Genomic DNA, 24708 nt, shown 5'->3' with positions numbered 1-24708 from the left:
TACCTTGATACTAAAAGCAAGAATGGTATTTACAAAACACATACACATACACACCAAATCTACACACCAGTATGCCTCATGAACACAGATGCAAAAATCCTCAACAAAATATTAACAAATCAAACTCAGCGATACATAAAAAGAAAGACACATAACAACGTTGGACTTATTCCAGGGAGGCAAGGGTGGTTCACCATTCAAAATTCAATCCATGTAATCCATGAGATATATTAACAGTCCAAAAAAGGAAAACCATATAATCATATCGATGCCAAAAAAAATTGGACAAAATTCTACATGCATTCATAAAAAACAAAATCAGTATACGTGGAACAGAAGAGAAATTCTTTAATGAAGGGCATCTACAAAAAATCTTCTAGCTTACATCATACTTAATACTAAAACTCTGAACGCTTTCCCTATAAAAAAAGAAACATGGTATAAAATTACACAGAATTATACACACACACATATGAGTACACGTAAAAACTGGTGAAAACTGAAAAGATCTATAATCTAGTTAACAGTATTGTATCAACTTCAGTTTCCTGGTTTTGATATTGTACTACAGATATATAAGATGTCACCACTGGGGAAAGCTATGAGATGGACACTCAAGACTATATAGCATTTTTCACAATTTTATGTGAGTCTATATTTCAAAATAAAAAGTTAAAGAAAAAAACTTCTAGAAACAATCACAGGAGAAAATCCTCATGATGCAGATGTCATATAACTATAGAACAACAAAAAAAATGCATGTAAAAACTGGTGAAATTCGACTAAGATTAGTACCTGAATCAACAATATTATACCATTGCCAATTCCCAGTTTCCTTGTCCACATTTAATTATAGGAGCCTGTGCCAACCTTTTTTAATTTTTGCCCTAAAAGGACCCTTTTTTGACATTTTTTCCTAATGTACCCCTATGAAATGTTAATATCACAGCTATAGCATATATGTTTATGCACTGCGGGTGTAACATTGTTTTATACATTAAGAGAGTAAGATTTCTGTCTCCACCAATGTCAATTGTTATCCTTTTGAAGGCAGTTATCACACCCACTGAGAATATACATGTCATGGTTATGTAAGATAGCATCATTAGGGAAAGGGAAGAAGGCAGGTACATGGAAACTGCATGATTTTGTAGTTTCCTATTATTATATTATTAAAAAATAAAGTTATAATAAAAAAGTGAAAAAACGTACAAGGAAGCACAAAGGACATAGAATAGCCAAAACAACACTAAAACAGAAGAACAAATTTAGATGCTACGCAGCAACTACCCGATTACAAGTCATACTACAAAACTACAGAAGTCAAGACGACGTAGTGCTGGCATAATTTGGGTAGCCAAAAAGAGTAACGTAACAAAAGAGAACAAAAGAATCCAGAAGGCCAGGCACAGTGGCTCACGCCTGTAATCCCAGCACTTTGGGAGGCCGAGGCGGGCGGATCACGAGGTCAGGAGATCGAGACCATCCTGGCTAACACGGTGAAACCCTGTCTCTACTAAAAAAAATACAAAAAATGACCCGGACTTGGTGGCGGGTGCCTGTAGTCCCAGCTACTCCGGAGGCTGAGGCAGGAGAATGGCATGAACCCGGGAGGCAGAGCTTGCAGTGAGCTGAGATCTCACCACTGCACTCCAGCCTGGGTGACAGTGCGAGATTCCGTCTCAAAAAAAAAAAAAAAAAAGAATCCAGAAATACTTCCATGTATATACGATCAATTTATTGACAAATGCACCAAGGCTAGTTTATGAAGAAATAAAATTATTTTCGACAAATGGTGGCAGAACCGTATTAACACGGAAAAAAAAAAAAGCTAAACCCTTTGACCCCCTACTTCACAGTAACCACAAAAATTAATTAGCAATGGATCATAAGCCTAATGTAAAAACTAAAACTATTAAACAAAAAAGAACCTTCAATTCCTTGGAGTAGACAGTTTCTTAAAGAGGGCATAAGGCAGTAAAAATAAATTATACAAATTATAAATTTGACTTCACTAATATGAAATCATTTGTTTATCAAAAGACACAATTAAGAAAATTTTAAAAAGGCATGCCACAGACCAGGAAGAAAAATTTATTTCATATATATATAACAAAGGACTTGAGTCCAGAATGTATCAAGAACCCCTATCTATCCATAATAAAAACTCAATAAAAGATGGACAAAAGGCTTGAATGGACACATCACAAAAGATGATATGCAAATTGTAAATATATATATATATATAAAGGTGCTCAAAATCATTAATCATTAAGAGACTGCAAATGAAACCCCTTATATCATTTTGTACGCACGAGAATGACTAAAATTAAAAACAATGACAACACCAACGTTGGAGAGAATGTGGAGCATCTGCAACTTTCATATCTTGCTGATGGAACTGTGAAATGATACATTTCTCTGGAAAACTGCTGAGTTATAAAGTTAAATATGTTCCACTCCTAAGTATTCACTTATGCAAGATAAATGAAAACATAAGTCCTGGCTCACTCATGCCTGTAGTCCCAACACTTTGGGAGGCCGAGGTGGGCAGATCACGAGGTCAAGAGATCGAGACCATCCTGGCCAACATGGTGAAACCCCGTCCCTACTAAAAATACAAAAATTAGCTGGGCATGGTGGCGTGCGCCTAAAGTCCCAGCCATTCGGGAGGCTGAGGCAGGAAAATCACTTGAACCCAGGAGGCGGAGGTTGCAGTCAGCCAAGATGGCATCACTGCACTCCAGCCTGGCGACAGAGTGAGACTCAGTCTCAAAAACAAAAAAAAGAAAATATAAGTCCAGAAAACAACTTGTACAAGTCTATTTAGAGAAGCATCATTCAGAATAGCCAAAAATCACTTAGCAATAAAAAACAATGATACTATTGGTATACCACTACTATCAGTAGGATAGGTGATCTACCCTAGGTGAATCTCAAAAACATTTGAGCAAAAGAAAGCAGACAAAGGAGTACATACTGCCATGATTCAAGAACATGCAAAGTTAATCTATGGTGATAAAAATTACAACAGTGATTATATATGGGAGCTGAAAAGGTACTCTCCGAAAAATGTCTTAATTAGGATATATACATTTATGAAAACTCATTTAAGATCTGTAAATTTCACTGTATATTTTACCTCAATTTAAAATCGATTAGCTTAAAAAATTATAGAAATCTGCACTCACAGTGGGAGATTTCAACACATAACTATTAGAAATTAGGTTACTAAGTAGACAAAAAGATTCATAATTTTCTCCTTAAAGTTACTGTTCATCTTTCATTAGATTTCTATTAGTAAATATATCTTTCCATAAATAAACTGTTGTAATTATTTACTGCTAGTGCTTAGGTTCAATTGATTTTTTATGTTGTCCTTATAATCAATAAAACCTCTCTCAATTTTAATATTTTGACAATAGATTCTCTTCCAATTTCTATGTAGACAATCACAGAAACAGTTTTGCATCCTCTTTTTTAATTCTTGCTGGCTACATCCTTTAGAAAAGTGGTTAAGTAGTAACTAGCAAGACCTCTGTCTTGGATGCTCAAATTTTGTTTAAAATCTTTTCAAGTTGTCACCATGTCGGTGTTTGCCTATGACTCTCCTCCCTTATCTTTGCATTGTTTTGGTGTTAAAGTTGCATTATTTAAACAATAAATTAGGGACCTTCCTCTCCCTTTATATTATCTAGAACACTGTGTATAAAACAAAGATTATTCTCAGTTCCTTGAAAGTTTGTTAAAAACCACCTGTGATGGTCAGTTTTATGTGTCAGTTCGGCTGGGTTACAGCCCCCAGTTATTCATGCAAACATTAATTCAGGTGATGCTTTGAAGGTATTTTGCAGATTCACATAAAGAAGATTATCAAAGATAATTTGGGTGGGTCTAATACAATCAGTTCAAAGGCCTTAAGAGTTGAATTGAGGTTTTCCTGAAGAATTACACTTGCTGACTGCAGCTTCAGCTCAAGATCAAGAATTCCAAGCCTGCCCTTCCTGACAGCCTGCCCTGTGCATTTCAGATTTGCCCAACTGGTCCCTACAATCACATAAACCAATTTCTTGTGAGATCTCTTAACATGTATACGTATATATATATATATATATATATACACACACACACATATATGCATATGTGTGTATGTATATATACCCATCTTAAGATATATATATATATGTTTTTTCTCCTACTGATTATTTCCATGGTGGAATCCTGACCAATACACAACCTATCAGGGCTTGCGTTTTGGTGTATGTATGTGTGCATGTGTAAGACACACAGGCACAAAGAGAATTGTAACTATTGTTTCAATTTTGTAAGGGCTTTTTACTAATTCTAGAGTCAGCTGAAGTTTTAGCAAAATTATATTTCTCAATGACCCTATCTATTTCGCCTAAATTTTCAAACAAAAAAATGATATGAAGGTGTTCACATGATTTTTTTTCTCTTTACAACACCTGTGGTTGTATTCTAATTTTCATTGCCTATGTAAAGGTAGACAAACTATTTCTGTTAAGAACCAGAGTATAAACATTTTAAGCTTTACATATCATCTCTGTCGCGTGTGTGTGTGTGTGTGTGTGTGTATGTACATGTATATATATACATTTTTTTTAACAACGTTTCAAAAATGTTACTAACCGTTCCTAGCTTATAGGCCTTTCCAGATTTAGCCCATAGGTCATAATTTGCTGAACTCTTTGCTGTATCATTTATTTACACATTCTCTTTTTCCTTAGCTTTGCCAGAAGCTACCGGAAACAGGCCGGGCACAGTGGTTCACGCCTGTAATCCCAGCACTTTGGGAGGCTGAAGCAGGTGGCTCACTTGAGGCCAGGAGTTCAAGACCAGCCTGGCCAATATGATGAAACTCTGTCTCTAGTGAAAAAAAACTACAAAAATCACCCAGGCATGGTGGTGCGCATCTATAGTCCCAGCTTCTCAGGAGGCTAAGGCAAGAGAATTGCTTGAACCCGGGAGGTGGAGGTTGCAGTGAGCCGAGATCACGCCACTGCACTCCAGCCTAGGAGACAGAGGGAGACTCTGTCTCAAAAAAAACAAAAAAAGAGGAAACAAAACAAAGCACTGAGAAGGAACTGGAAGCATGGATGGAGAGAAAAGGACAAATTCAGAGGGAGGTCCTATAAGCTTGATGGTGCCTAAAGGGGATGAGGGAAAGGGATGATTCAAGGAGGACTCCTAGTTTTCTGGCCTCAAGTAAAAGGATATGACCATTTATTGAGATAGGGAATACAAAAGAAGGATCAGGTAAGAGAGAAATTCAGTTGTGGACCTGTGGAATTTGAAGGGACTGTGTGACACATCTTGTAGAGTGGAAAGCTGGTGCTTACTTACAGAGAAAAGAATAAAACTGAGACTATCTCCACAAATTCCTTTTTGCCTTGCCTACAGAATAAATCATAACTAGACATCAGTAACTATTCAGTGTAATTACTAAACAGATTAGAAGACATTGGATTATACTGATCTATTTACAAAATTAATTTCAAATTGCTACTTTTTTTCACATATATAATTTTCATCTATACAACGTATTCATAATGCATCCTGATGAATCTTCTATTTGCTCTATAAATCTTCCAATGGTCTTAAATAACTAAGGCAATATTATTTTGAATCAATTCCTTGAATACAGACATAGATGTGTAATATCAAACCATTTTTCCAAAAATAAATTATAACAGAAATTTACCTACATTATGAATTCTAAGCTATAATATTCCTATCAAACACATTTTTAAAACGGCTTGTCAAGACATCTGATCATTCTTCTAAAACTTCCTAGGGCAAATAAATAATTCCAGAATTGTATTAATATTGATTTCAATTTTCCAAATTCTTGGTATTAAATCAGAAATGACAGTATTAAAAATATGAAAATTCTACTAAAGATTTTCCCACTTGATAGCATACCAGCCACTAAATATCAATGATTTATTAATTATAATTTTTGAAAAAGCTATCTTCAACATTACAAATATTATAGATATGGCAATTTTTATTCACAATATTACAAAGTGATTCTCTTAATCTCAATCTGGTGTATATATGTTATACATTTGTACAGAGGTTGCAAAACTAAAAATTAAATTTTGAAAGTTTGCTACTGTATAGTCACATAAATTTATACTGAATTAAAGAATCAGGATAACACCACCAGGGAAAATTTCCAAAGCTCTAACTTCTCAACATTCTATCATCACCTGGAAGTCAATTTTCACCTTTTTCACTGGCTGAATTTGTTAGCTCATATTTTGCTTTGGGGCTCATGTGTTCTTGCAATATGGCAGTGCTAGATTATAAGGCTACTGACAACAGCACTTGCTATGAATCCACAAAGACAACAGTGAAGCAAATAAGAATATTACAGAGTCTTTAATAGCAAAGAATGTGATATATGAAGGGCAAGTTATGCCCTTTCAATAATGAAAACATTCTAATTTAACTAATTTGATACTTACTTAGGTAATGCCATTTTTTTAAAAATTTACTAGTTAACACTTACTTGCTCCTGAAGACAGTTTGGTGCTACTGTTTACTCTGTAGGAAAAACATGAAAAATGCTTGTAATAAACTTGCAACAGTGTTCTCATTAGCAATAGTTTCTATATTTGGATCCCTCTTCTTTGTTTGTTTAGCTTTTTGGGGGGAGTTTTTTGGGGGGTTTTTTGGTTTTGGTTTTTGTTTTTTGAGACAGAATACTACTCTGTCACCCAGGATAGGGCGCAATGGCGTGATCACAGCTCACTGCAGCTTCTACCTCCCAGGTTTAAGTGATCCTCCTATCTCAGCCTCCCAAGTAGTTGGAAACACAGGCACACACCACCACATCAAGCTAATTTTTTTATGTGTACTTTATAGAGATGGGATCTCACTATGTTTCCCAGGCTGGTCTCAAACTCCTGGACTCAAGCGATCCACCCACTTCAGCCTCCCCAATGCTGGGATTACAGGAGTGAGCTGCCACGTCCGACTGGTCCCTCTTCTTTACTAGCTATGAAGAGCCTCAAAAGGCAGAGCCCCGGGAAGAAGGCATGATATACAATACAATGAGACCAGAGTTCTCAATTGTTAGTTCTCACTAAGTGCTTCACACCAGGAATCTAGGCAGACTCTAGTTTTTCTCAACAGCACAAAGATATGTATGCTCATGACCAGATATTCCTCTTGCCAGTTTGTTCATACCTTCTTGCTATAACGACAGAGTAAAATGAGGAAGGGTAGACGAAGAGACATCTTAAAATAGGAAAATTCACCTTCTTTCCTTCAAGCCATACTAGAACTGACAAAACAAAAACAAAAAGGGAAATCAAGAGTAGGAGAGATGTTTTCTTCCCCGCAATGCTCCAGCCTGCCTGTCTGTGAAACCTGAAGATGAGGGCAATGAATACATACAGTCTTCATAACAGTTCTCTCAGGTAAGTATTTTGATTTCATTTTGCAGATAAAGAAGTGGAGGCTCACAGAGGTGAAATGACCCAAGCTTCTAATAAAGTGCCAATGCCAAGATCATGTAACCCAGGCTCTAAACCTTCAATGACACCACCATGCACGTGGAGTGGGGGCGTTAGGAGACTTAAGCAAACAAGGCTAAATGAGCTTCCACAGTTATGCTGAAGCAGGGAAACAACCTTTAGACAGTAAGTTTGTGTTTCAGAAGCACCATTTGAACCAGCAAAATTTGAAAATTCAGTTCTCAATTTTTTATCAGAAAGTAAAATCAAAGGGAATTCTGATTCTGCTTCCTACAATGGGAAAAAAAATATTTTTAAAAGCAAGAGGAGCAATTTGTCAGCTGGCTGAAAAACACATTCAAAGAGAATAAACATCAAATATTAGGTCAGCCACTAACAATCTAATTTTGTATAAGCTCAAACGCTTACAAAATACGGAAAGTACATCAGTGAGGTAGATGTGCCTATTTCTGCTTAGCTTCTGGGTCAAGTAACACCCATATCCCACAATAGTATGCTTCATCTGAGCTTCTCTGTCCTATCAGCTTTCACTGTTAATTAACCACCTTGTTCACACTAGATGTGCCCATTTCCCAATAGCACCTATTTCTTGGACCTCAGATTCTGCAGATTGCTAGGTGTGAAAAGTTCCTCTTCCACCCACACTGCTTTAACCAAGAGGAGGCCAGAAAGGGACAACATATTTAAAAGTATACCAAAGCAGGAAATTAACTTATGCAATAAGACATGCCAATTTTAGAACTGTGTTACAACCGCCATTGTGGCCATAATTTCTTAAATGAACAAGTTTCACATTTACTTTATTTGGTAAAACTTCAAGACTGTCTTTGCGCCTACAAGCACAATTTCCCACTGATATCCGGCAGAAAATCAGCAGTGTTATGGGACAGGAGCAGACATTTGAGAAAGTAATAAATGACAGCATACCTGTGGCCTTCTTAGCAATACATTGCCTGATTTACTTTTTTTCTCATATAAATCTAGAAGATTGTGTAATATTCTCAATCCTATGAATGTTCCTCAAGCCTCTCTCCACCATGTTACTACTGGTTCTTCTTTTATCTTACAATATTTCATAGAATTCCTATAAAGAAAATATAATACTTTGATAATGGGATAGGATAATTATTTTTATATTGAAGGGTTTTTCACTTATTTCAAAGACTCAGCCTTTGCTCAAATCACATCATCTTTCTTGGTATGGCTTCAGAGCTAATCTGAAGTAAACATGAAAACCAGTTCCATAATATAACTTTTTTGGGGTGGGAGCAATATGGTTTGGATATGGTTTGTCCCCACCAAATCTCATGTTGAAATCTGATCCCCAGTGTGGCAGTGTAAGGAGGTGGTCCCTAATGGGATGTGTTTGGGACATGAGGGCAGATGTCTCATGAACATCTTTGTGCCCTTCTAGCAGTAATGAATTCCTGCTCTTGCTGAAGTGGACTAGTTCTTCAGAGTGGGCTGGTTCTCAGAGAAAATGACTAGTTCCCAAGAGACTGGATTGTTGTAAAAGTCAGGACACCTCTCACGTTTGGTCCCTCTTCACACATGCCCGCTTCCCCTTTGATCTTCTCTGCCATGTTCTGACACAGCATAAATGTTCTCATCAGAAGCCAAGCAGATGCCATGCTTCCTGTATAGCTTGCAGAACTGTGAGCTAAATACACTTCTTTCTTTATAAATTACTCATCCTAAGGTATTCATTTATAGCAACACAAAACAAACTGAGACAAGAGAAGAGGCAGCATTTCCCAGGATGATCGTCTATCACCTTCACCAGACTGTCTCTGGTTAAACTTTGGCTGAAATTCAAATTAACTTTCAGAACAAAGATTTGCCAAAATGAGGATATTAAGACGAGTGTACTGAAGAATCCAAAGGGAAATCTTAAAGGAGTTTCAAAAATATCCTGAACAATGGTAACAATACTAGAACTATACACACTTTCAAGGTAATATCTGTACTTAATCCTCCTGGGGCAATCCCACAAGGTTCCACCTTTAAAGATAGTGTTTATGATACTGAGTTCTCAGTGCTCATCTCCATCTCCAACTTTCCACATTTTCAACTATCTACTGGTGGTTTCTAAGTCCCACCAGCAGCTCAATTCCAACTTAAATTTCCTACAATGTAAACCTTCATTTTGCCAACCTAGTGGTTATGTTACCCTTCTTACCTGAAAAATCAGCTTATAGTTATATAGTACACAGAAGCAACACGATAAATATTTACAGAAAGAAGAAAAGGGTGGTGGATGGAACTGGTTTACAAACATCATCTCATTTAGAAGCAGATACAAAGAAATTAAGACTCAGAAAGCTCAAAGCAATCTTGCAGCATTACCCAGCAAGTAACAGGTAAAGCCAAACTCTAGTTCAATCTCAGTCTTTATTTTCCATCTTCTATCTCTTATTTTTTGTTATCAAAGTTTACTTATTTCAAACCCAATTCAACATTTCTCCATCCCAAAGTTCTTCCTGACCTCCAGCACTAAAAAGTGATTTCTCCTTTCTCTAACCCCAAGATTTTGCCTGCACTCGTTCTGTTGCTATAATCACACCTGGACTTAAACACATCACATCACACTATATATCCAATCTTCTCCTGCTAGATCAGTGGTTGGCATGAGTTGAATTGTGTTTACCATTCTCCAAATTCATATGTTGAATCCCTAACCCTCAATGTGACTGTATGTGGAGACAGTGCTTTTGGGAGGTAATTAAGGTCAAATGCGGTCATAAAGGTGAGGCCTTAATTCGATAGGATTAGTGGCCTCATAAGAAGCAGAGGGCTCTCTCTCCTTCTCGTTCTCTCCTCCTCCTCCCTCAACCTCCTCTTCCCCCATCCCTCCCCACTCACTGCCATGTAAACACACAGGGAGAAGGCAGCCATCTGCAAGTCAGGAAGAGAGTCCTTGTCAGCAACCAGATCTCCTTGAATCTTGGTCTTGAACTTCCTAGCCTCCAGAATAGTAAAAAAATTAATGTACATTTTTTAAGCCACCCAGTCTATGTTGTGTGGGTCACTCAAGTCAGTCTATGGGATTTTGTTATGGCAGCCTGAGTAGACTAAGACAGATTTTGGTACCAGAAGCTCTCAACCCTGGCTGTACCCAAGAACCACCTGAGAGGGCTGTACAAAATTCTTAATGCTTGGGCCCCACCCCAGACCAGTTAAATCAGAAATGCTGGGGTAAAAGCCAGGCATTGATATTTTTTAAGGCTCCCCAAATAATTATAATATGCAGCTAGACTGAGAACTACTGCAAGTAAAAGTTAACTTTAATGAGGTCAGAGACCACGTCTAACTCATCTTTGTAATTCCCTCTAACTCCTAGCATATGGTAAATATGCAATAAAATTGTTTTAACTGTTTAACAAATGACACGTATATTTAAAAGAGTTTTAGTATTTGATAGTTACAGATACACTGTAAACAAATACGTATGTACCTATTATGTACCAGTCACCACACCAGGGATTGTGTATACAATAATGAATCAGTCAAGCAAGGTTCCTTATTCTGCAGCATAAATATGTGATACTCTACATTCCAATTAGTCATGTTTAGGTAATTAACATATCTTTTGATCTGTAAGAATCTCCCAGTAACAGTTCTTTAGCAAAACACAATGCAGGATGGTAAACACCACATTCTCAGCAATTTTTTCCTTCAATCTTCTTACTTAAAAATGCAAAAATAGGCTGGGCGTGGTGGCTCACGCCTGTAATCCCAGCACTTTGGGAGGCTGAGGCAGGCAGATCACAAGGTCAGGAGATCGAGACCATCCTGGCTAACACAGTGAAACCCCGTCTCTACTAAAAATACAAAAAAATTAGCCGGACATGGTGGTGGGCGCCTGTAGTCCCAGCTACTTAGGAGGCTGAGGCAGAAGAATGATACGAACCCAGGAAGCGGAGCTTGCAGTGAGCTGAGATCACGCCACTGCACTCCAGCCTGGGCAACAGAGCGAGACTCTGTCTCAAAAAAAAAGAAAAAATGCAAAAATAGAATAGAGGATTGTCAGGGAGAATGTTAACTTGGGTATCAATAGTTTTATTTGGGCACAATTTTGTTTGGTCCACTTATATCAAGTACAAGGTAATACTTCTCATATTTTTGACATCTACAGAATTTTACACATATGATTTTAACATCCCAAACAAAAAATTAAAAAAGATACTAATCCAGGCAACAAGACACAAACTTGAATTTAATTCTGTGTGGAGTCAAGAACCCCTTGAGACCTATGACAAGTATTAATATTTAGAATCATAAAAGTTCAAGGCTTGAAGCAACCTTAGCAATTATCTGATACATCTCTTTCCCTACTTCTCATCCTCAAACCTCATATTATGTCATTAAGGACAGGTTAATGACAAAGTCTGAGACAATAAGTCAGTCTTACTAACTCCCAAATTCGGTGTTGATTCCACAACAGTACACTACCTCCCTGGGAGGAGGTGGCCAATCTTCTATAATCTAGGTGAAATTAACTGACCTATCCTTTTATCTGGTCTCTAATGAATTTAAAGAGGTGGATTCATATGAAAAATATTTACTATTTATTACACAGGTAGAACATTCCCATTCTTCAAATCATGTTTTTATTTCTCCAATTATTTGTTACATATAGCCGCATCATATCTGAATAAAAGGTTTCCTTTTATTTGTCAAAGAAAAGGACTTTATATCTAAAAGGAAAACAACTCTATACATAGGTTATATGATATTTTGGTGGAGTTTTTAATCCTAAACCTTAAAAAAAAAATGTTTAACTGGAGGTGGTGGCAATCAGGAAAAGTCTCCTAAGAAACTGATTTTAAATTGAGTTGTGAAAAATGAACAAGAATTCAGTAGACCTGGGGATAGGGAAGATGGGGGAAATTCTAGAGAGAACAGCATGTACGATGGCCTAGAAGACAAAAAAAAAGTACAGCTTAGCCTACCTTAGGTATATCTTAAGCCAGTGTTATTCAAACTTGTTAACCACAACCTGTGACACTTTACTGGATGCAGTACACGCACCTGTGTGTATGTATACATGTGTGCAAGTACCCATTCCTATCTGACCTGTCACTATCTGAACTCTCACTACTATCAAAACTCTTACTATCCAACTAAGATTCCTAATAGATTCAGATAAATTATTTTTAGGATAGAGCTGGTATCCCTCCTGCAGCAGAGAATGTTGGAGCATTCATATCTGCAACCTTCTCAGGACTGCCCCTGGCCATGGTAGCCCTTTGCTGTTTTCCTTGCTGCTGTCCCTCTCCCAACTACTACAGTAACCAATGACTGAAAAATGGCATGAAAGCCCAGCTCCCTTGCCTCCAAGGCACAATAAACTGTATGTACCATGTGGTACATCAGAGCTGATTAGGTTAAGACCTGAAACCACATCCTTGCTCAGATTTTTCCCCTCCCGTCTCCTATTTTCCTTACTCTCTTAAGGGTTTTTTTTTTTCTTTTCCTAAAGGCAATCTATTAATAAACCACCCAAGTTACATGCAGTTCTAGTGACCAGCTCTTACTCTCTAATACTGTGCCCAAATAAAAGGAACCAGGGCTTCTCAGAGAAATAACTAATTGTATGGATTGGCCAGGGTAGGTACAAGATGAAGCAGTGATATCTTGTGTGAGGGAATAAAAAGGAAATGCTCAAAAAAATGGTGAGAGTATATGACAAAGATCCAGAAGCTAGCTTAAAGGGAACTCTGGCCAAATCTGGGGAAATTTGAACACAAAAAATACTTATGTACATTAACAGAGTACAAACCATTGAAAATACAGCAGTTCATGAGTCCTTACCAAAAATACCAATAATAAATTCATAAATCAATGAAAATGAAACAAAGCAATCTCTTGCTTACAGTAAAATGTCAACAACCATCTAGTAAATGTGAAGGGAGTGTGCTGGAGGTAGAAAATCATTATTTTGCAACCATTATGGGAAAGACTGAATCAGGTAAAAAAAAAAAAAAAAAAAAAAATCAATGGACCCCAAATCAAAGAGAAATATTTGATGAGAAGCAAATATTTACAAGGTCTTAACCTTCCCACAGATTAGTTACAAATTGCAAAACAGAGAAAATACGGCAACAAAACAGGGCAAAACCTTGAGTGGGTAATCAAAATTAACATCACCTACGAGAGACAGATACCCATGTACCTCCAGATGGGATACTCTGGAAAGACACATCATGTATGCAGTATGTGGCTGAGATCAAGGTTATTCTGGATCTAAACAAAAGTCAGATCAACACAAAATAAGGAGAGTTCTGTTTGTCACTCCGTTACCTAAAAACTTGCAGTGTCTTCCCATTGTTCTTAGTATAAAATTCAAAATCCTTGAAATGGTTTACAGATCATTTCATGCTTCAAAACTGAAATCCCAACCCCCACCCCACTGCCATGGCACATACTCCTCTTTGATCTCAATTCTTCTTTCTTATTGTCTTTGCTTAAGCCTGTGTTTTTCAAATTTCACAGAGCAACCATCAGAGAGTTGTTAATCCGATGAGACAAAAATAATGTATTTTCTATGGCAAATATGCTTTTAATTTATAAATATACAAAATGTAGATGTTAGGTCTTTTTTTTTTTGTTCTGAGCCACCAATGTAATTTATGTCTAAGAAGATACTCTAGCGATATGGCGGCAATAATAAAATCAAAATTTTTCTTATAGGCCAGGCACGGTGGCTTATGCCTATAATCCCAGCACTTTGGGAGGCCGAGGTGGGCAGATTACTTGAGCCCAGGAGTTCAAGTGCTCCTGAGCAAGGAGTTCAAGTGCAGCCTAAGCAACATGGTGAAACCCCATCACTAAAAAAAATAAAAAATTTTTCTAATCAACTCCACAACCTTTTACATATTAAACATACAATGCTCAAAAAAGATTCTTCAAGTTTGTTTAGATGTCTAACTTAAAAACTAAAATTTTCTAGTAAATGTAAGGGCTAGTACTGTTCCTGTACCCCTAAAGGTAATTTACCTACATTCCCACAGGAACCACTGAAAGAACCCCAACTTGGAGTACTGCAACCCAAATGTTCCAAGAACATCCATAATTAAATCCTCCCAAGACACATATACCTTAAACACCTTCTCACGGAATGTCATGAAATTCTTGAACCCACTTTCCACCCCCTAAGCCCTATCTCTGTCCCATCTTCCTCCTTTTATTAGGTTCCCGGAAAAAAACAGCAATAGAAGGACACAGGGACACACACACACCTGATTAAGGAAACTTCCCTTAGGCTGCCATGCCCCATCCTGCATAAGTAGAGAATGAATCTATGTTGACAGAGGGAAGAGAACCTAACTAAAAAGGGGAAAGGTCAAAGAAGGGAGAAAGGAATTACTTTAGTTGATAGAGAAAGTGAAAAATCAAATTTATCAGGTGCAGGTTCCTATGGGCCATCATCTGAGAATATAATCATGTCTGAAAATTTGTCCGGAACATGGCAATAAGCAAAGATTGCTGTTATTACTGCTACATTAACAAAAAAAGGAAAATAATGTAAATAAAACTATGTATAAGCATGTAACCTGCATTTTCTCGCTGGGTTCACAGTTTCTTGAGGAAAACAGAGACCCTACAAAGTTAATTAAAAGTTGCTGCCAAATGAAAATCAAGCTTCTATAAAGATCACAGAAAATACAAAATAAACCAATAGGAAAACAGATTTTGCTAAATGAACCTCAATTGGTGTATCTATTATTCACTTACTCAATATGGGCAAATACCATCGTGGGCTGTACAAAGCAGTAAAACATCAAAATGTGAAACTAAGCTTCAACGTATGAACCAAATAAACACGAAATTAAAAAAAAAAAAAAACTGGCTTCCATACATTTTATTCTGGAATTTAAACAGACAAAACAATTTAGGGAAAAAAAAAAAACCTTCCTACTTGCTGACTCCACTTTTTTACTCTCCATTGCTTCCATTCCTTCCTTTGATGAAGTTTCCAATAATCACATTGTTAGATTTGACCATGACCTTCCACCCAGCTGCTGACGTAAAAAAAACTGGAATTATCCCTATTTCCTCCTTTTTTTTTTTTTTTGAGACGAAGTCTCACTCTGTGGCCCAAGCTGGAGTGCAGTGGCGCAACCTCGGCTCACTGCAACCGCTGCCTTCCAGGCTCAAATTCTCATTCCTCAGCCTCCCGAGTAGCTGGGACTACAGGCGTGTGCCACCATGCCTGGCTAAATTTTTTGTATTTTAGTAGAGATGGGTTTTCACCATGTTGCCCAGGGTGGTCTCAAACTCCTGAGCTCATGCGATCTGCCTGCCTCGGCCTCCCAAAGCACTGGGATTAAGGGCATGAGCCACGGTGCCCAGACACTGTTTCCTCCCTTTCTCTCACCATCCTTATTCAATGCAACCACAGGTCCTGTCAATTTCTCCTCATGACGCTGTGTATTTCTTTCCATCTGTCTATTACCATCTTGGGCTAAGATACAAACATATTTGGCCCGGACTACTGCTCCTATCCCTTAACCTGTCTCCCTTCTTCCACTTATGACCTGACCCCTCTACAATGCATGCTACCACTGTAGCGAGGATAATAAACACATAAATTATGTTACTGCCCTCTTTAAAAGATTCTAAAGGCATTTGATGCCATTAGAAAAAATCCAAATGCTTTATTATCACAGCCAGCCTTTGAGGCCTTGCAGCCTCTGCAATATCTAGGCATTTAGTGACTACCTACTTTCCCAATATCTTTCCTTATGGATCCCCTCCACACTCTGACCCACGTTCAAGTTGAATATTTTAAGTATTTGCTACCTGATGGCCAAGTACACTCTGCCTAGCTTCCTCTCATCCCTCAGATTCCAATTCAAATGACACTTCCTCATAAACCTCTTCACTGACTAATCTCTTCACCATCTACCACATGACATTATTTTCTTCATGTTTATCACAATCTGTAAAAATGTGTGTGTGTATGTGTGTGTGCCCACGCACGTGTCTGTGTAGGGGAAAAAGGGGGTGTTAATTGTTTTTTTCTACCACTAGATAAGCTTTCTTGGGAGCAGGAATTTTGTTTGTCCTATGTACTACTGTTCCCTAGGGCCCAGAACAATATGGGACATATACCAGACACTCAACAAGTCTTTATTTAATCAATACTCAAAAGGTGGCATGGTCTACAGCACTGGACTGGAAATGAAATTACCTAGGTTCTAACCAGACTTGACTCTACCAGCAACTAGCTGTGTGGCCTTGGGTACAACACAAGATTGGAGTGGCTTATGAGTAACTGGAAGGTAAGCAAGTGAAGAGAGCAAGTATGAAGATTTTTTTCCCAAATTTCCTTGTCTAAATTCAAAAAGTGTAGATATATGGAAATCTTTAACCTCTCTCATTCTCAGTCTCCTCATCTGTATGAGATTACTTTAAAGGTCACTTCAAGTTCAGAAGTACCATAATTAGGCTGGGTGCGGTGGCTCACACCTGTAATCCCAGCACTTTGGGAGGCCAAGTCAGGCAGATCACTTGAGGTTAGGAGTTCCAGACCAGCATGGCGAACACGGCGAAACCTCATCTCTACTAAAAATACAAAAATTAGCCGGCCGTGGTGGCGGGCGCCCGTAATCCCAGCTACTCAGGAGGCTGCGGTGGGAGAATTGCTTGAACCCAGTAGGCGGAGGTTGCAGTGAGCAGAGATAGCGCCACTGCACTCCAGCCTGGGCGACAGAGTGAGACTCCATTTCAGTAAAATAAAAAAAAAAGATACCATAAATTATATGGGCCTAAACTTGAACCTTCCTTACTCACCCCTCACTTACACTCTACCCCTTCTACCCTCAAGAACCAAATCATGGTAGTCATCCTGAAACCAAGCATCGCACAGTGCACCTTACTATCTAAACCTTTGCTCATAGGGCTGCCTCTTCTCCAGCTCCAACCACTGGAAATTCCATCCCTCAAAGCCCAGATCAACTGCTAACTGCTTCATAACCACCTAGTCCAAAATGAATATGATCATTATGTTCCAGAACTCCTCTATGCTTCAAATTAGAGTACTCCCTGATCTACCACTACCTGCTGGACTAGTCACTTAACTTCTCTTCGCCTCAGTTTCCTAATCTGTAAAATGGAGCTAAAAGGACCTACCATGCCACATATTATTGTTGGATAATAGAGAACACTTAGCATGGTAATAACATGTTCAATTAAAACATTATTTCTGTGCTACATATATTTTTCATGCTCCTTGAAGGCTCCGAAAGAGCATTTTCCATTTCTGAATCTCCCAAGTTTGACGCCATTTACCTCTCAATGTTTTGACTTTTTGTATCCATAAAATGAAAGAAATGGACTAGACCAACTACCATTCCCTCCAAAAATGTTACCTATTCCCTTGCAAAAATAGCCTAACGCAAAGATACTGCAGGTGACCTTCCACAAGGACGGGAATTCGAGGGGAAGTTAACTATTGCTGCAAACGGAAGTGGCTGGAAGCAAAGAGATTAAAACAACATTCAAGATTTTGAAGATCCTTTCCAAAGAAACTGACTCCTGCCATAGTGATGGATCCTTTGAAATATGTTTTTAAGTTGGGTTACAAGGATGAACTCGGGGTCCATGAACTCCCAAACAGAAATGTAAAACTGTGCGCCAGAACAAATATACAAATTTTTCTGGGGCCAGAGTGTCTGCAGCATACATTAAATGCATCTGTGACCTTAAGGGGCGAAAAGAGGGTGACAATGAAGAGACTAGTCGCGTTAAGTTGGAAACCACAATGGATGATACTTTAGACAACAAACGCAACCTCAGATAACCATAATCCCCAACAAGTGAGAAGATGACCTAAGACCGGGCGAAGCCGCCGCCGGGTATGAGGAGACGCTGGTGGAAGCAATGCTACCCAGAGCTCTGCACCTTTCCCAGGTCGGCCTCCAGCCCGCACGGCCCGCGGCGTGAGACCCGGGGCGAGGCCCCTCGGCAAACCCCGCTTCCCGCCCCGGTACCTGCGGGGTCGAGCGCCATCTCGGCGGGCCGAGAAGAACGTAGCCGCTTGGCGGCTCCGGGGCACGCAGGAAGGGGAGTGGAGGGGAGGGGCTTGGGCTCGGACGCACGTGCGACCTCCGGGAGCTTCCCGCAACAGAAACGCGGGCCCTTTGCAAAGCACCGCCAGGACCCGTTCCCTCTTCCTTCCCAGGCTCCTACTTCCGCCGCCCGTTGCGCCTGCGCCCTTCTGGCCCCGCCCCAATCCTGTAACTAGAGTGGAACTGACTTCGCAGGGGGAATGAACAGGAAAGGGGGCGTGTCTGCGTGCCTTTGGGGCGGGACCGTGCAGGACGCGCGCAGCCTCGCTTCAGGAGGCTTGTGCACCAGTTGCAGACCCGGGTCGGCCGTGACTGGAGGCGGACCTGCAGGACTTTGGGACTGTGCCTCACTCGGTGACTGGGTCAGAGTCCGAGCCCCGTCCCCCATACCCGCCTTCGGAGAACCAAATGAATCATCCAGTTCCTTTTCTTTTCTTCGTTAACGTTCATTCATTCATAAATGTCTATTTCATGCCTGCCAAGTTCCAGCCACGGTTCTGAATACGAGGGGAAAATAACAATAAAAATAACGTCCCTGTTCTCAAGGAGCAGTGTGGCAGAGGAGACAAATAAAAGCAACACGCTGTTAAATGTGATAAACGCCACACGCACTAGTTGTTCACAGCTTGTTCTACCATAAAGGTGATATGGTGCGTGCAATATCGTTATTTCTCCTTCAAATCAAAAACTGTGGCTCTCCTAGACGTTAAAATGTGGGCTCTAGAAGTACCTCTATGTTGTGAAATAATATCCTCAGGACGTACAGTATGATTTGGGTGATGTTACAAATCCTGCCTCTATCAGTAAAAGCTGTATGTTTTGTGAGAGTAAAATGAAGGAAGGTAATAGCCGTCCCGCTGAAGACCCACTACTCACCTCTTCTCAATAGAAGAAACTTTCTAGGTGGCACTTAGGTTCATTTCCACTCACAAACCAGCCTTCAGAAGTGCTTCCTTGTCAAATTCACGTTTAACTGGCTCGAGCCACCAAAGGGTGAGGTGCGGCCTGGGACAGATGGGACAGATGTTTAGAAAAACAAGGAGCAGCTGCTTCTTCCCTGCAAGGGATTCAGGGCTTTCAAAATGATCCCCTCCCCACCTACCTGCAGTCCCTCCTCCCCTGCTGCTGCTTCCGCCTGGTCAGTTGGCAGAAAAGCTGAGGCAGTTGAGCAGGGCTGGGAAAGTGGGTCTCTGCTCAGCAGGTCTCCCGTTTAAGGGCCTATTTGGGCATAACGGCCCTTATTACAGCTGTAGGTTGAGGTGCCAAGGTGAAGAATTAACGTTTCACTCACCCAGCCAGGGAATCAGGTCCTTTTCCTTGTATATTTTGTAAATATGCTGAGAAATACACCAAAATGACTCTGGTATGCCTCTTTTATTGTTCTGAAGGTGAAGGATTTGATTTAGAAAGCTAAAGCAATCTTTTTGAGGAGATGGAGTATGAAAACACAGGTCAGACACCCATATTCAAGTATTAAACTAAATCTTTCTATATGCAAAAGGGTATTATGGTAACGGAGGAAAGTTTGATCTGTTATCTTAGTGAGTTGAGTAAGTTCTATCATTTTTCTGGACTTTGGTTTCCAATTTACAAGGTTGTTCTGAGGAATAAATGTGATATCATATAATGCATTTGAAAGACTTTAAAGGACCACTTCTACCATTTCTGCCATAGCTATTACTTGAAACATTACTATTTAACATTTGTTTTTAAATCAACACACTTTTTAAAAACACTTAAATAGGCACTATTTACTTTAGCCTTATCCTAAGCAACAGTATCTGTAATATCATGGGTTTTGTGTGCCCCATAGAATGAACTGCTAGACGTATCACACCAGGGGAAGCACTAGCAAAAACAGTAGCCCAATACCTGATACATAATAGTATATCTCTCTCTACTCCCATGTTAAACCAGATACTTTGGGGGGAAACTGAGTCTTTACAATCTATACCTAGGGAAGGTAAGTCATTTTTTAAGTTAAGCGAATGTAATTGGCAATTAAAAACAGAAGAAATTTCCTGAGGCATCGCATTATTAATAGGCAATTCTTTGGGTAGTAACTGCAAAAGGAGCTCAAGGAAAGAGGAGAGGACATCATCCTGGAAATTAGGAACAGTGTCTTACCCAGCTGTGATCCCTAGAGCTCAGGCAACGTCTGGTAACCGGTGACCCCACAAAAGCCTTTCTCAAAGGATTGAATGCCGCAATGGTTAGGAAAGACTTCAGAGATAAGTTAGAAGTTATGCTCGGCCTTGAAAGATGGGTAGAATGAGTAGACAGAAAAAAGGGCATCTCATGCTGGGAGAAAAATGAGAGCAAAAGCATCTGGGATTTGAACTGTTCTTGAAGGAGCATGGTGGAGCATGGCAGAGTGCAGGCTAAGGAATGGAATCATATGAACAAAAGCACAGGGGTGGCAAGCACCCGGCTGTGTGGCAGGAAGCACGGGGCTGTGTGGCAGGCATGTGGTGGGCAATGCTTGAAACTACTTCAATGCATTTGAGGATTTGGGAAGCTAGGGCAGTTATGCATTGGCTAGAAAAGTCCAGATTCCCACAGCCTTAAACACTAGACAGAGGTGTGTTTGAATGTGTTACTATAAGCAACCAGAATCTGTTGAAGGTTAATATATAGGAAAAGAGCATTGTGGTCAAAATTTTCTAAAGGTGTTTTATAAAAGTTTTGTGCAGGATGAATTTAGGCAGCGAGGAAAGAGCTAAAAGGCAAGCAGAAAAGTAAGGAGGCTATTGTACTGGTTTGGGCAAGATATGAAAAGAGCCTCAACTGGGATATATAAAAATATAATAAAATATAATATAATATTTTATTATATTTTATATATAAAATATATAAAATATAATAAAATGTTATATTATATTTTATTATATTTTTATATATAAAATATATAAAAGGATGGATGTGAGAGTAATTGCAAAGGAAGAATCTATCCTTTGAAATTGGATTTAGGAGACTAAGACAAAGAGTCAAGATTTCTGGATAATTCCTTTTTTTGGCAAATGTATACAGACAAATGAGAAAATCATGGCAATGTGCCTATTCATGCCTAAAATGATCTGCCTTGATCCTCATTATTGGGGGCTAACAGTGGCGATAATGAAACAGAAAGATCAGTTCAGAGAAATTTGCAGTAATGCAGGGTAATAACAGTAGTTGAACCACAGTGAATTTCTCTTTGTATGTGAAGGCAAAGGAATGTGCAAGTAGAAACAAATATCTTGATTATTTTTGAGTCAATTCTGAACTGGATCTAACATTCCTTTATGCTATATGTTGATATGCAGCTAGTTGTTTTTTGAAATTGAGATTATCAGTCAGCCCCTGCTTGCTTCTGCCTCTTCTTAGCATCAGAATTAAAGACTTTTCATCTGCAGCTTGGCTCTGCTACAGATGAGAATAAAACTTGAAATCAATGAGATTTCAAATTTGAGTCAGTAAGAATCAAACTTGAAAGAATATTAGACGCCTCATCTCTACCAGAGGATAGGATTTAGAAGTAGTTCTTGGCCAGAAGATCACTAATCAAGGGTCCCTGGTGGCCCTGCCTACTTTCTGAGCTGTATTATTTAGCACCCAGTTTGCATGGCTTGTGCCTTCTCTGGTTTAAAAGGACTTAGGTCCATGTTGACATTTCTATTATTTGCTAGGGTGGTCATAATGAAGTGCCACAGTCTGGGTAGCTTAAACAACAGAAATATTTTCTCACAATTGCAGGTTAGAAGTCTGAGATCAAAAATGTCAGCAGAGTTGCTTTCTCCTGAGGCCTCTCTTCTTGATTTGTACATGGCATCTTCTCCTGTGTCTTCACATGGTCTTCCCTCTGTGTGGCTGTGTCTCCTAATGTCTTCTTGTAAGGACATCAGCCATATTGGATTGGGACCAACTCTAATGAATATCCTAATGGCCTCATTTTGTCTAAACTACCTCTTTTAAAACCGTATCTCCAAATGCAGTCACATTCTGAGGTGCTGGGGGCTAGGACTTCAACACAAGAATTTTGGGAGACACAGTTCAACTGATAAAAGCATTGAAATTTTTTTAAAGGACTACAATTATTCTCTGAATCCCAAATCACTTCACTAGAGCCCTGAGAACCTGTCTAGTGTTAGCCTGTCACCAGAATAAAATGCTTTGTCCCTGTTTTCCTGGCTGTTAATAGGGCCTGTTTTAATCTGACTCAGTTCACCTATCCACTTCAATCAGCTCCTGACTGTCCCTTCTCTACATCTGATTGATCAAAACATGTAGTCAGTTCTCCTTCCTTAATATATCTTTATTTCATCTGCCAATCAGAGTCATAACTCCTAGTCCAAGGTCTGCCCATTTGTGCTGATATTATTGTAATAGTTCTGAACTGGCTCTCTGTTCCTAGGCATTTCTTTCTCCCACTTATTCTCTCTATTCCATGTCACCCACAACAGCAAATATGATTATAAAATTTCTTATATAAAATTCCCAGTAAGAGACAACCTATGGAATGGGAGAATATATTTGCAAATCATACAAATGATAAGGAGCTAATATCCAAAATATATAAGGAATTCAAACAACTCCATAGCAAGAAAACAAATAACCCAATATAAAAATGGGCAAAGGACATTAATAGGCATTTCTCAAAAGGAGACATATAAATGATAAGTATGTGAAAAAATGTTCAACATCATTAATCATCAGGGAAATTCAAATTAAAACCACAATGAGATATCACTTAAGATCTGTTAGAATAGCAGAAATACAGGAAGATAATAAACATTTATGACGATATAGAGAAAAGAGAACACTTACACACTGCTGGTGGGAATGTAAATTAGTACAGCCATTATGGAAAACAGTCTGGAGGCTCCCCAGAAACTTAAGAACAGAACTATCATATGATCCAGCAGTCCCACTACTGGGTATATATTCAAAGGATATGAAAGCAACATGCTGAAGAGATAACTGCACTCCCATGTTTTATTGCAGCATAATTCACAATAGCCAAGACATGGAATCATCCTAAGTGTCCATCAATAGACGAATGGATAAAGAAAACATGGTATATATACACAATGGAATACTGTTCAGCTCTAAAAAGAGAAATTCTGTCATTTGCAACAACATGGATGAACCTGAAGGACATTATGTGTCCTTCAATTTTGAAAGACTCTTCCGTGAAATAAGCCCGGCACAGAAAGAAAAATACCGCATGATCTTACTTATATGTGCAGTGTGAAAAAAACAAACTTATAGAAACAGAGAATAAAATGGTGGTAACCAGAAGCTAGGGGTTTGAGGACCTTGGGGAAATGTTAATTAAAAAAATAGAAAATTTCCATTAGACAGGAAGGATAAGTTCAAGAGATCTACTGTACATCATGATCACTTCAGTTAGTAACAATATATTGTCTATTTGAAAATTGCTACTCTGTAATAAATTTTAAGTATTCCCATTACAAAAAAAAGATAAGTATGTAGAGTAATGCATATGTTAAATAACTTTATTTTGTCATTCCACAGTATGTATTTTAAACGTCATGATGTACACTATAAATATATACTATCTAACTTGCCAGTTGAAACAAATACATACATACATACATACATACATACATACATACATAAATCCTCAGTAGTTCCCTATATAAATAAAATTCAAACCCCTTCTTTTAGCAACGTTCACAAAACTCTTTATAAACTTAGTCCCAGATTACTATATCAACTTTTCATAACCAACCTCCTTGTAATCTGCAATTTCTGCTACATTAACTTACATACAATGGTTTATTAAATTACCTGTAAAGACTTCTTTGGGCTATCCTGGAAAAATGGGTAAGAGTTTGTAGTTAATATAAAAACTTGAAACTGATGCAGAAAAAGTCTCTAGTTTTCACTAGGACCGTTGGAACTAAACAGAGTGATATAATTTGGATGTATGTACTCACCCAAATCTCATGCTGAATGTAATCCCCTATATTTGAGGTGGGGCCTGTTGGGAGGTGATTGGATCATGGGGGCAGATTTCTCATGAATGCTTTAGCACCATCCTCTTGGTATTGTCCTTGCGATAGTGAATGAGATCTTGTGAGATCTGTTTAAAAGTGTGTGGCACCTCCTCTCTCTCCCACTCC

General features: G+C 38.8%; 1 protein-coding gene across 5 annotated transcripts in view; it reads right to left on the bottom strand.

Annotated features, from left to right (window-relative positions):
• CMC1 (C-X9-C motif containing 1) overlaps window positions 1–19475 on the bottom strand; it is a 78771-nt gene extending 59296 nt beyond the window's left edge. Inside the window, exons 1-3 of one of the 5 annotated variants that reach the window (XM_063805533.1) lie at window positions 8433–8589; window positions 7216–7312; window positions 6536–6570 (exon numbers count right to left, since the gene is read on the bottom strand). Coding sequence is in view for 2 of the 5 variants with exons in the window: in XM_024355230.3 (XP_024210998.1) it covers window positions 18503–18521 (19 nt within the window). In the remaining 3 variants the exon portion in view is untranslated. Of the gene's footprint in view, window positions 1–6535; window positions 6571–7215; window positions 7313–8432; window positions 8590–18502; window positions 18749–19456 lie in introns of those variants that run through there. The other 4 variants (XM_024355231.3, XM_063805534.1, XM_024355230.3 and 1 more) reach the window with 4 other exon arrangements.
• Window positions 19476–24708: the final 5233 nt, after the last annotated feature.

Source organism: Pan troglodytes, chromosome 2, assembly GCF_028858775.2.
Source record: "Pan troglodytes isolate AG18354 chromosome 2, NHGRI_mPanTro3-v2.0_pri, whole genome shotgun sequence".
Classification (NCBI taxonomy): Eukaryota; Metazoa; Chordata; class Mammalia; order Primates; family Hominidae; genus Pan; species Pan troglodytes.
The sequence above is the reverse complement of the archived record's forward strand: the minus strand, read 5'-3'. Positions and strand labels throughout refer to the sequence as shown.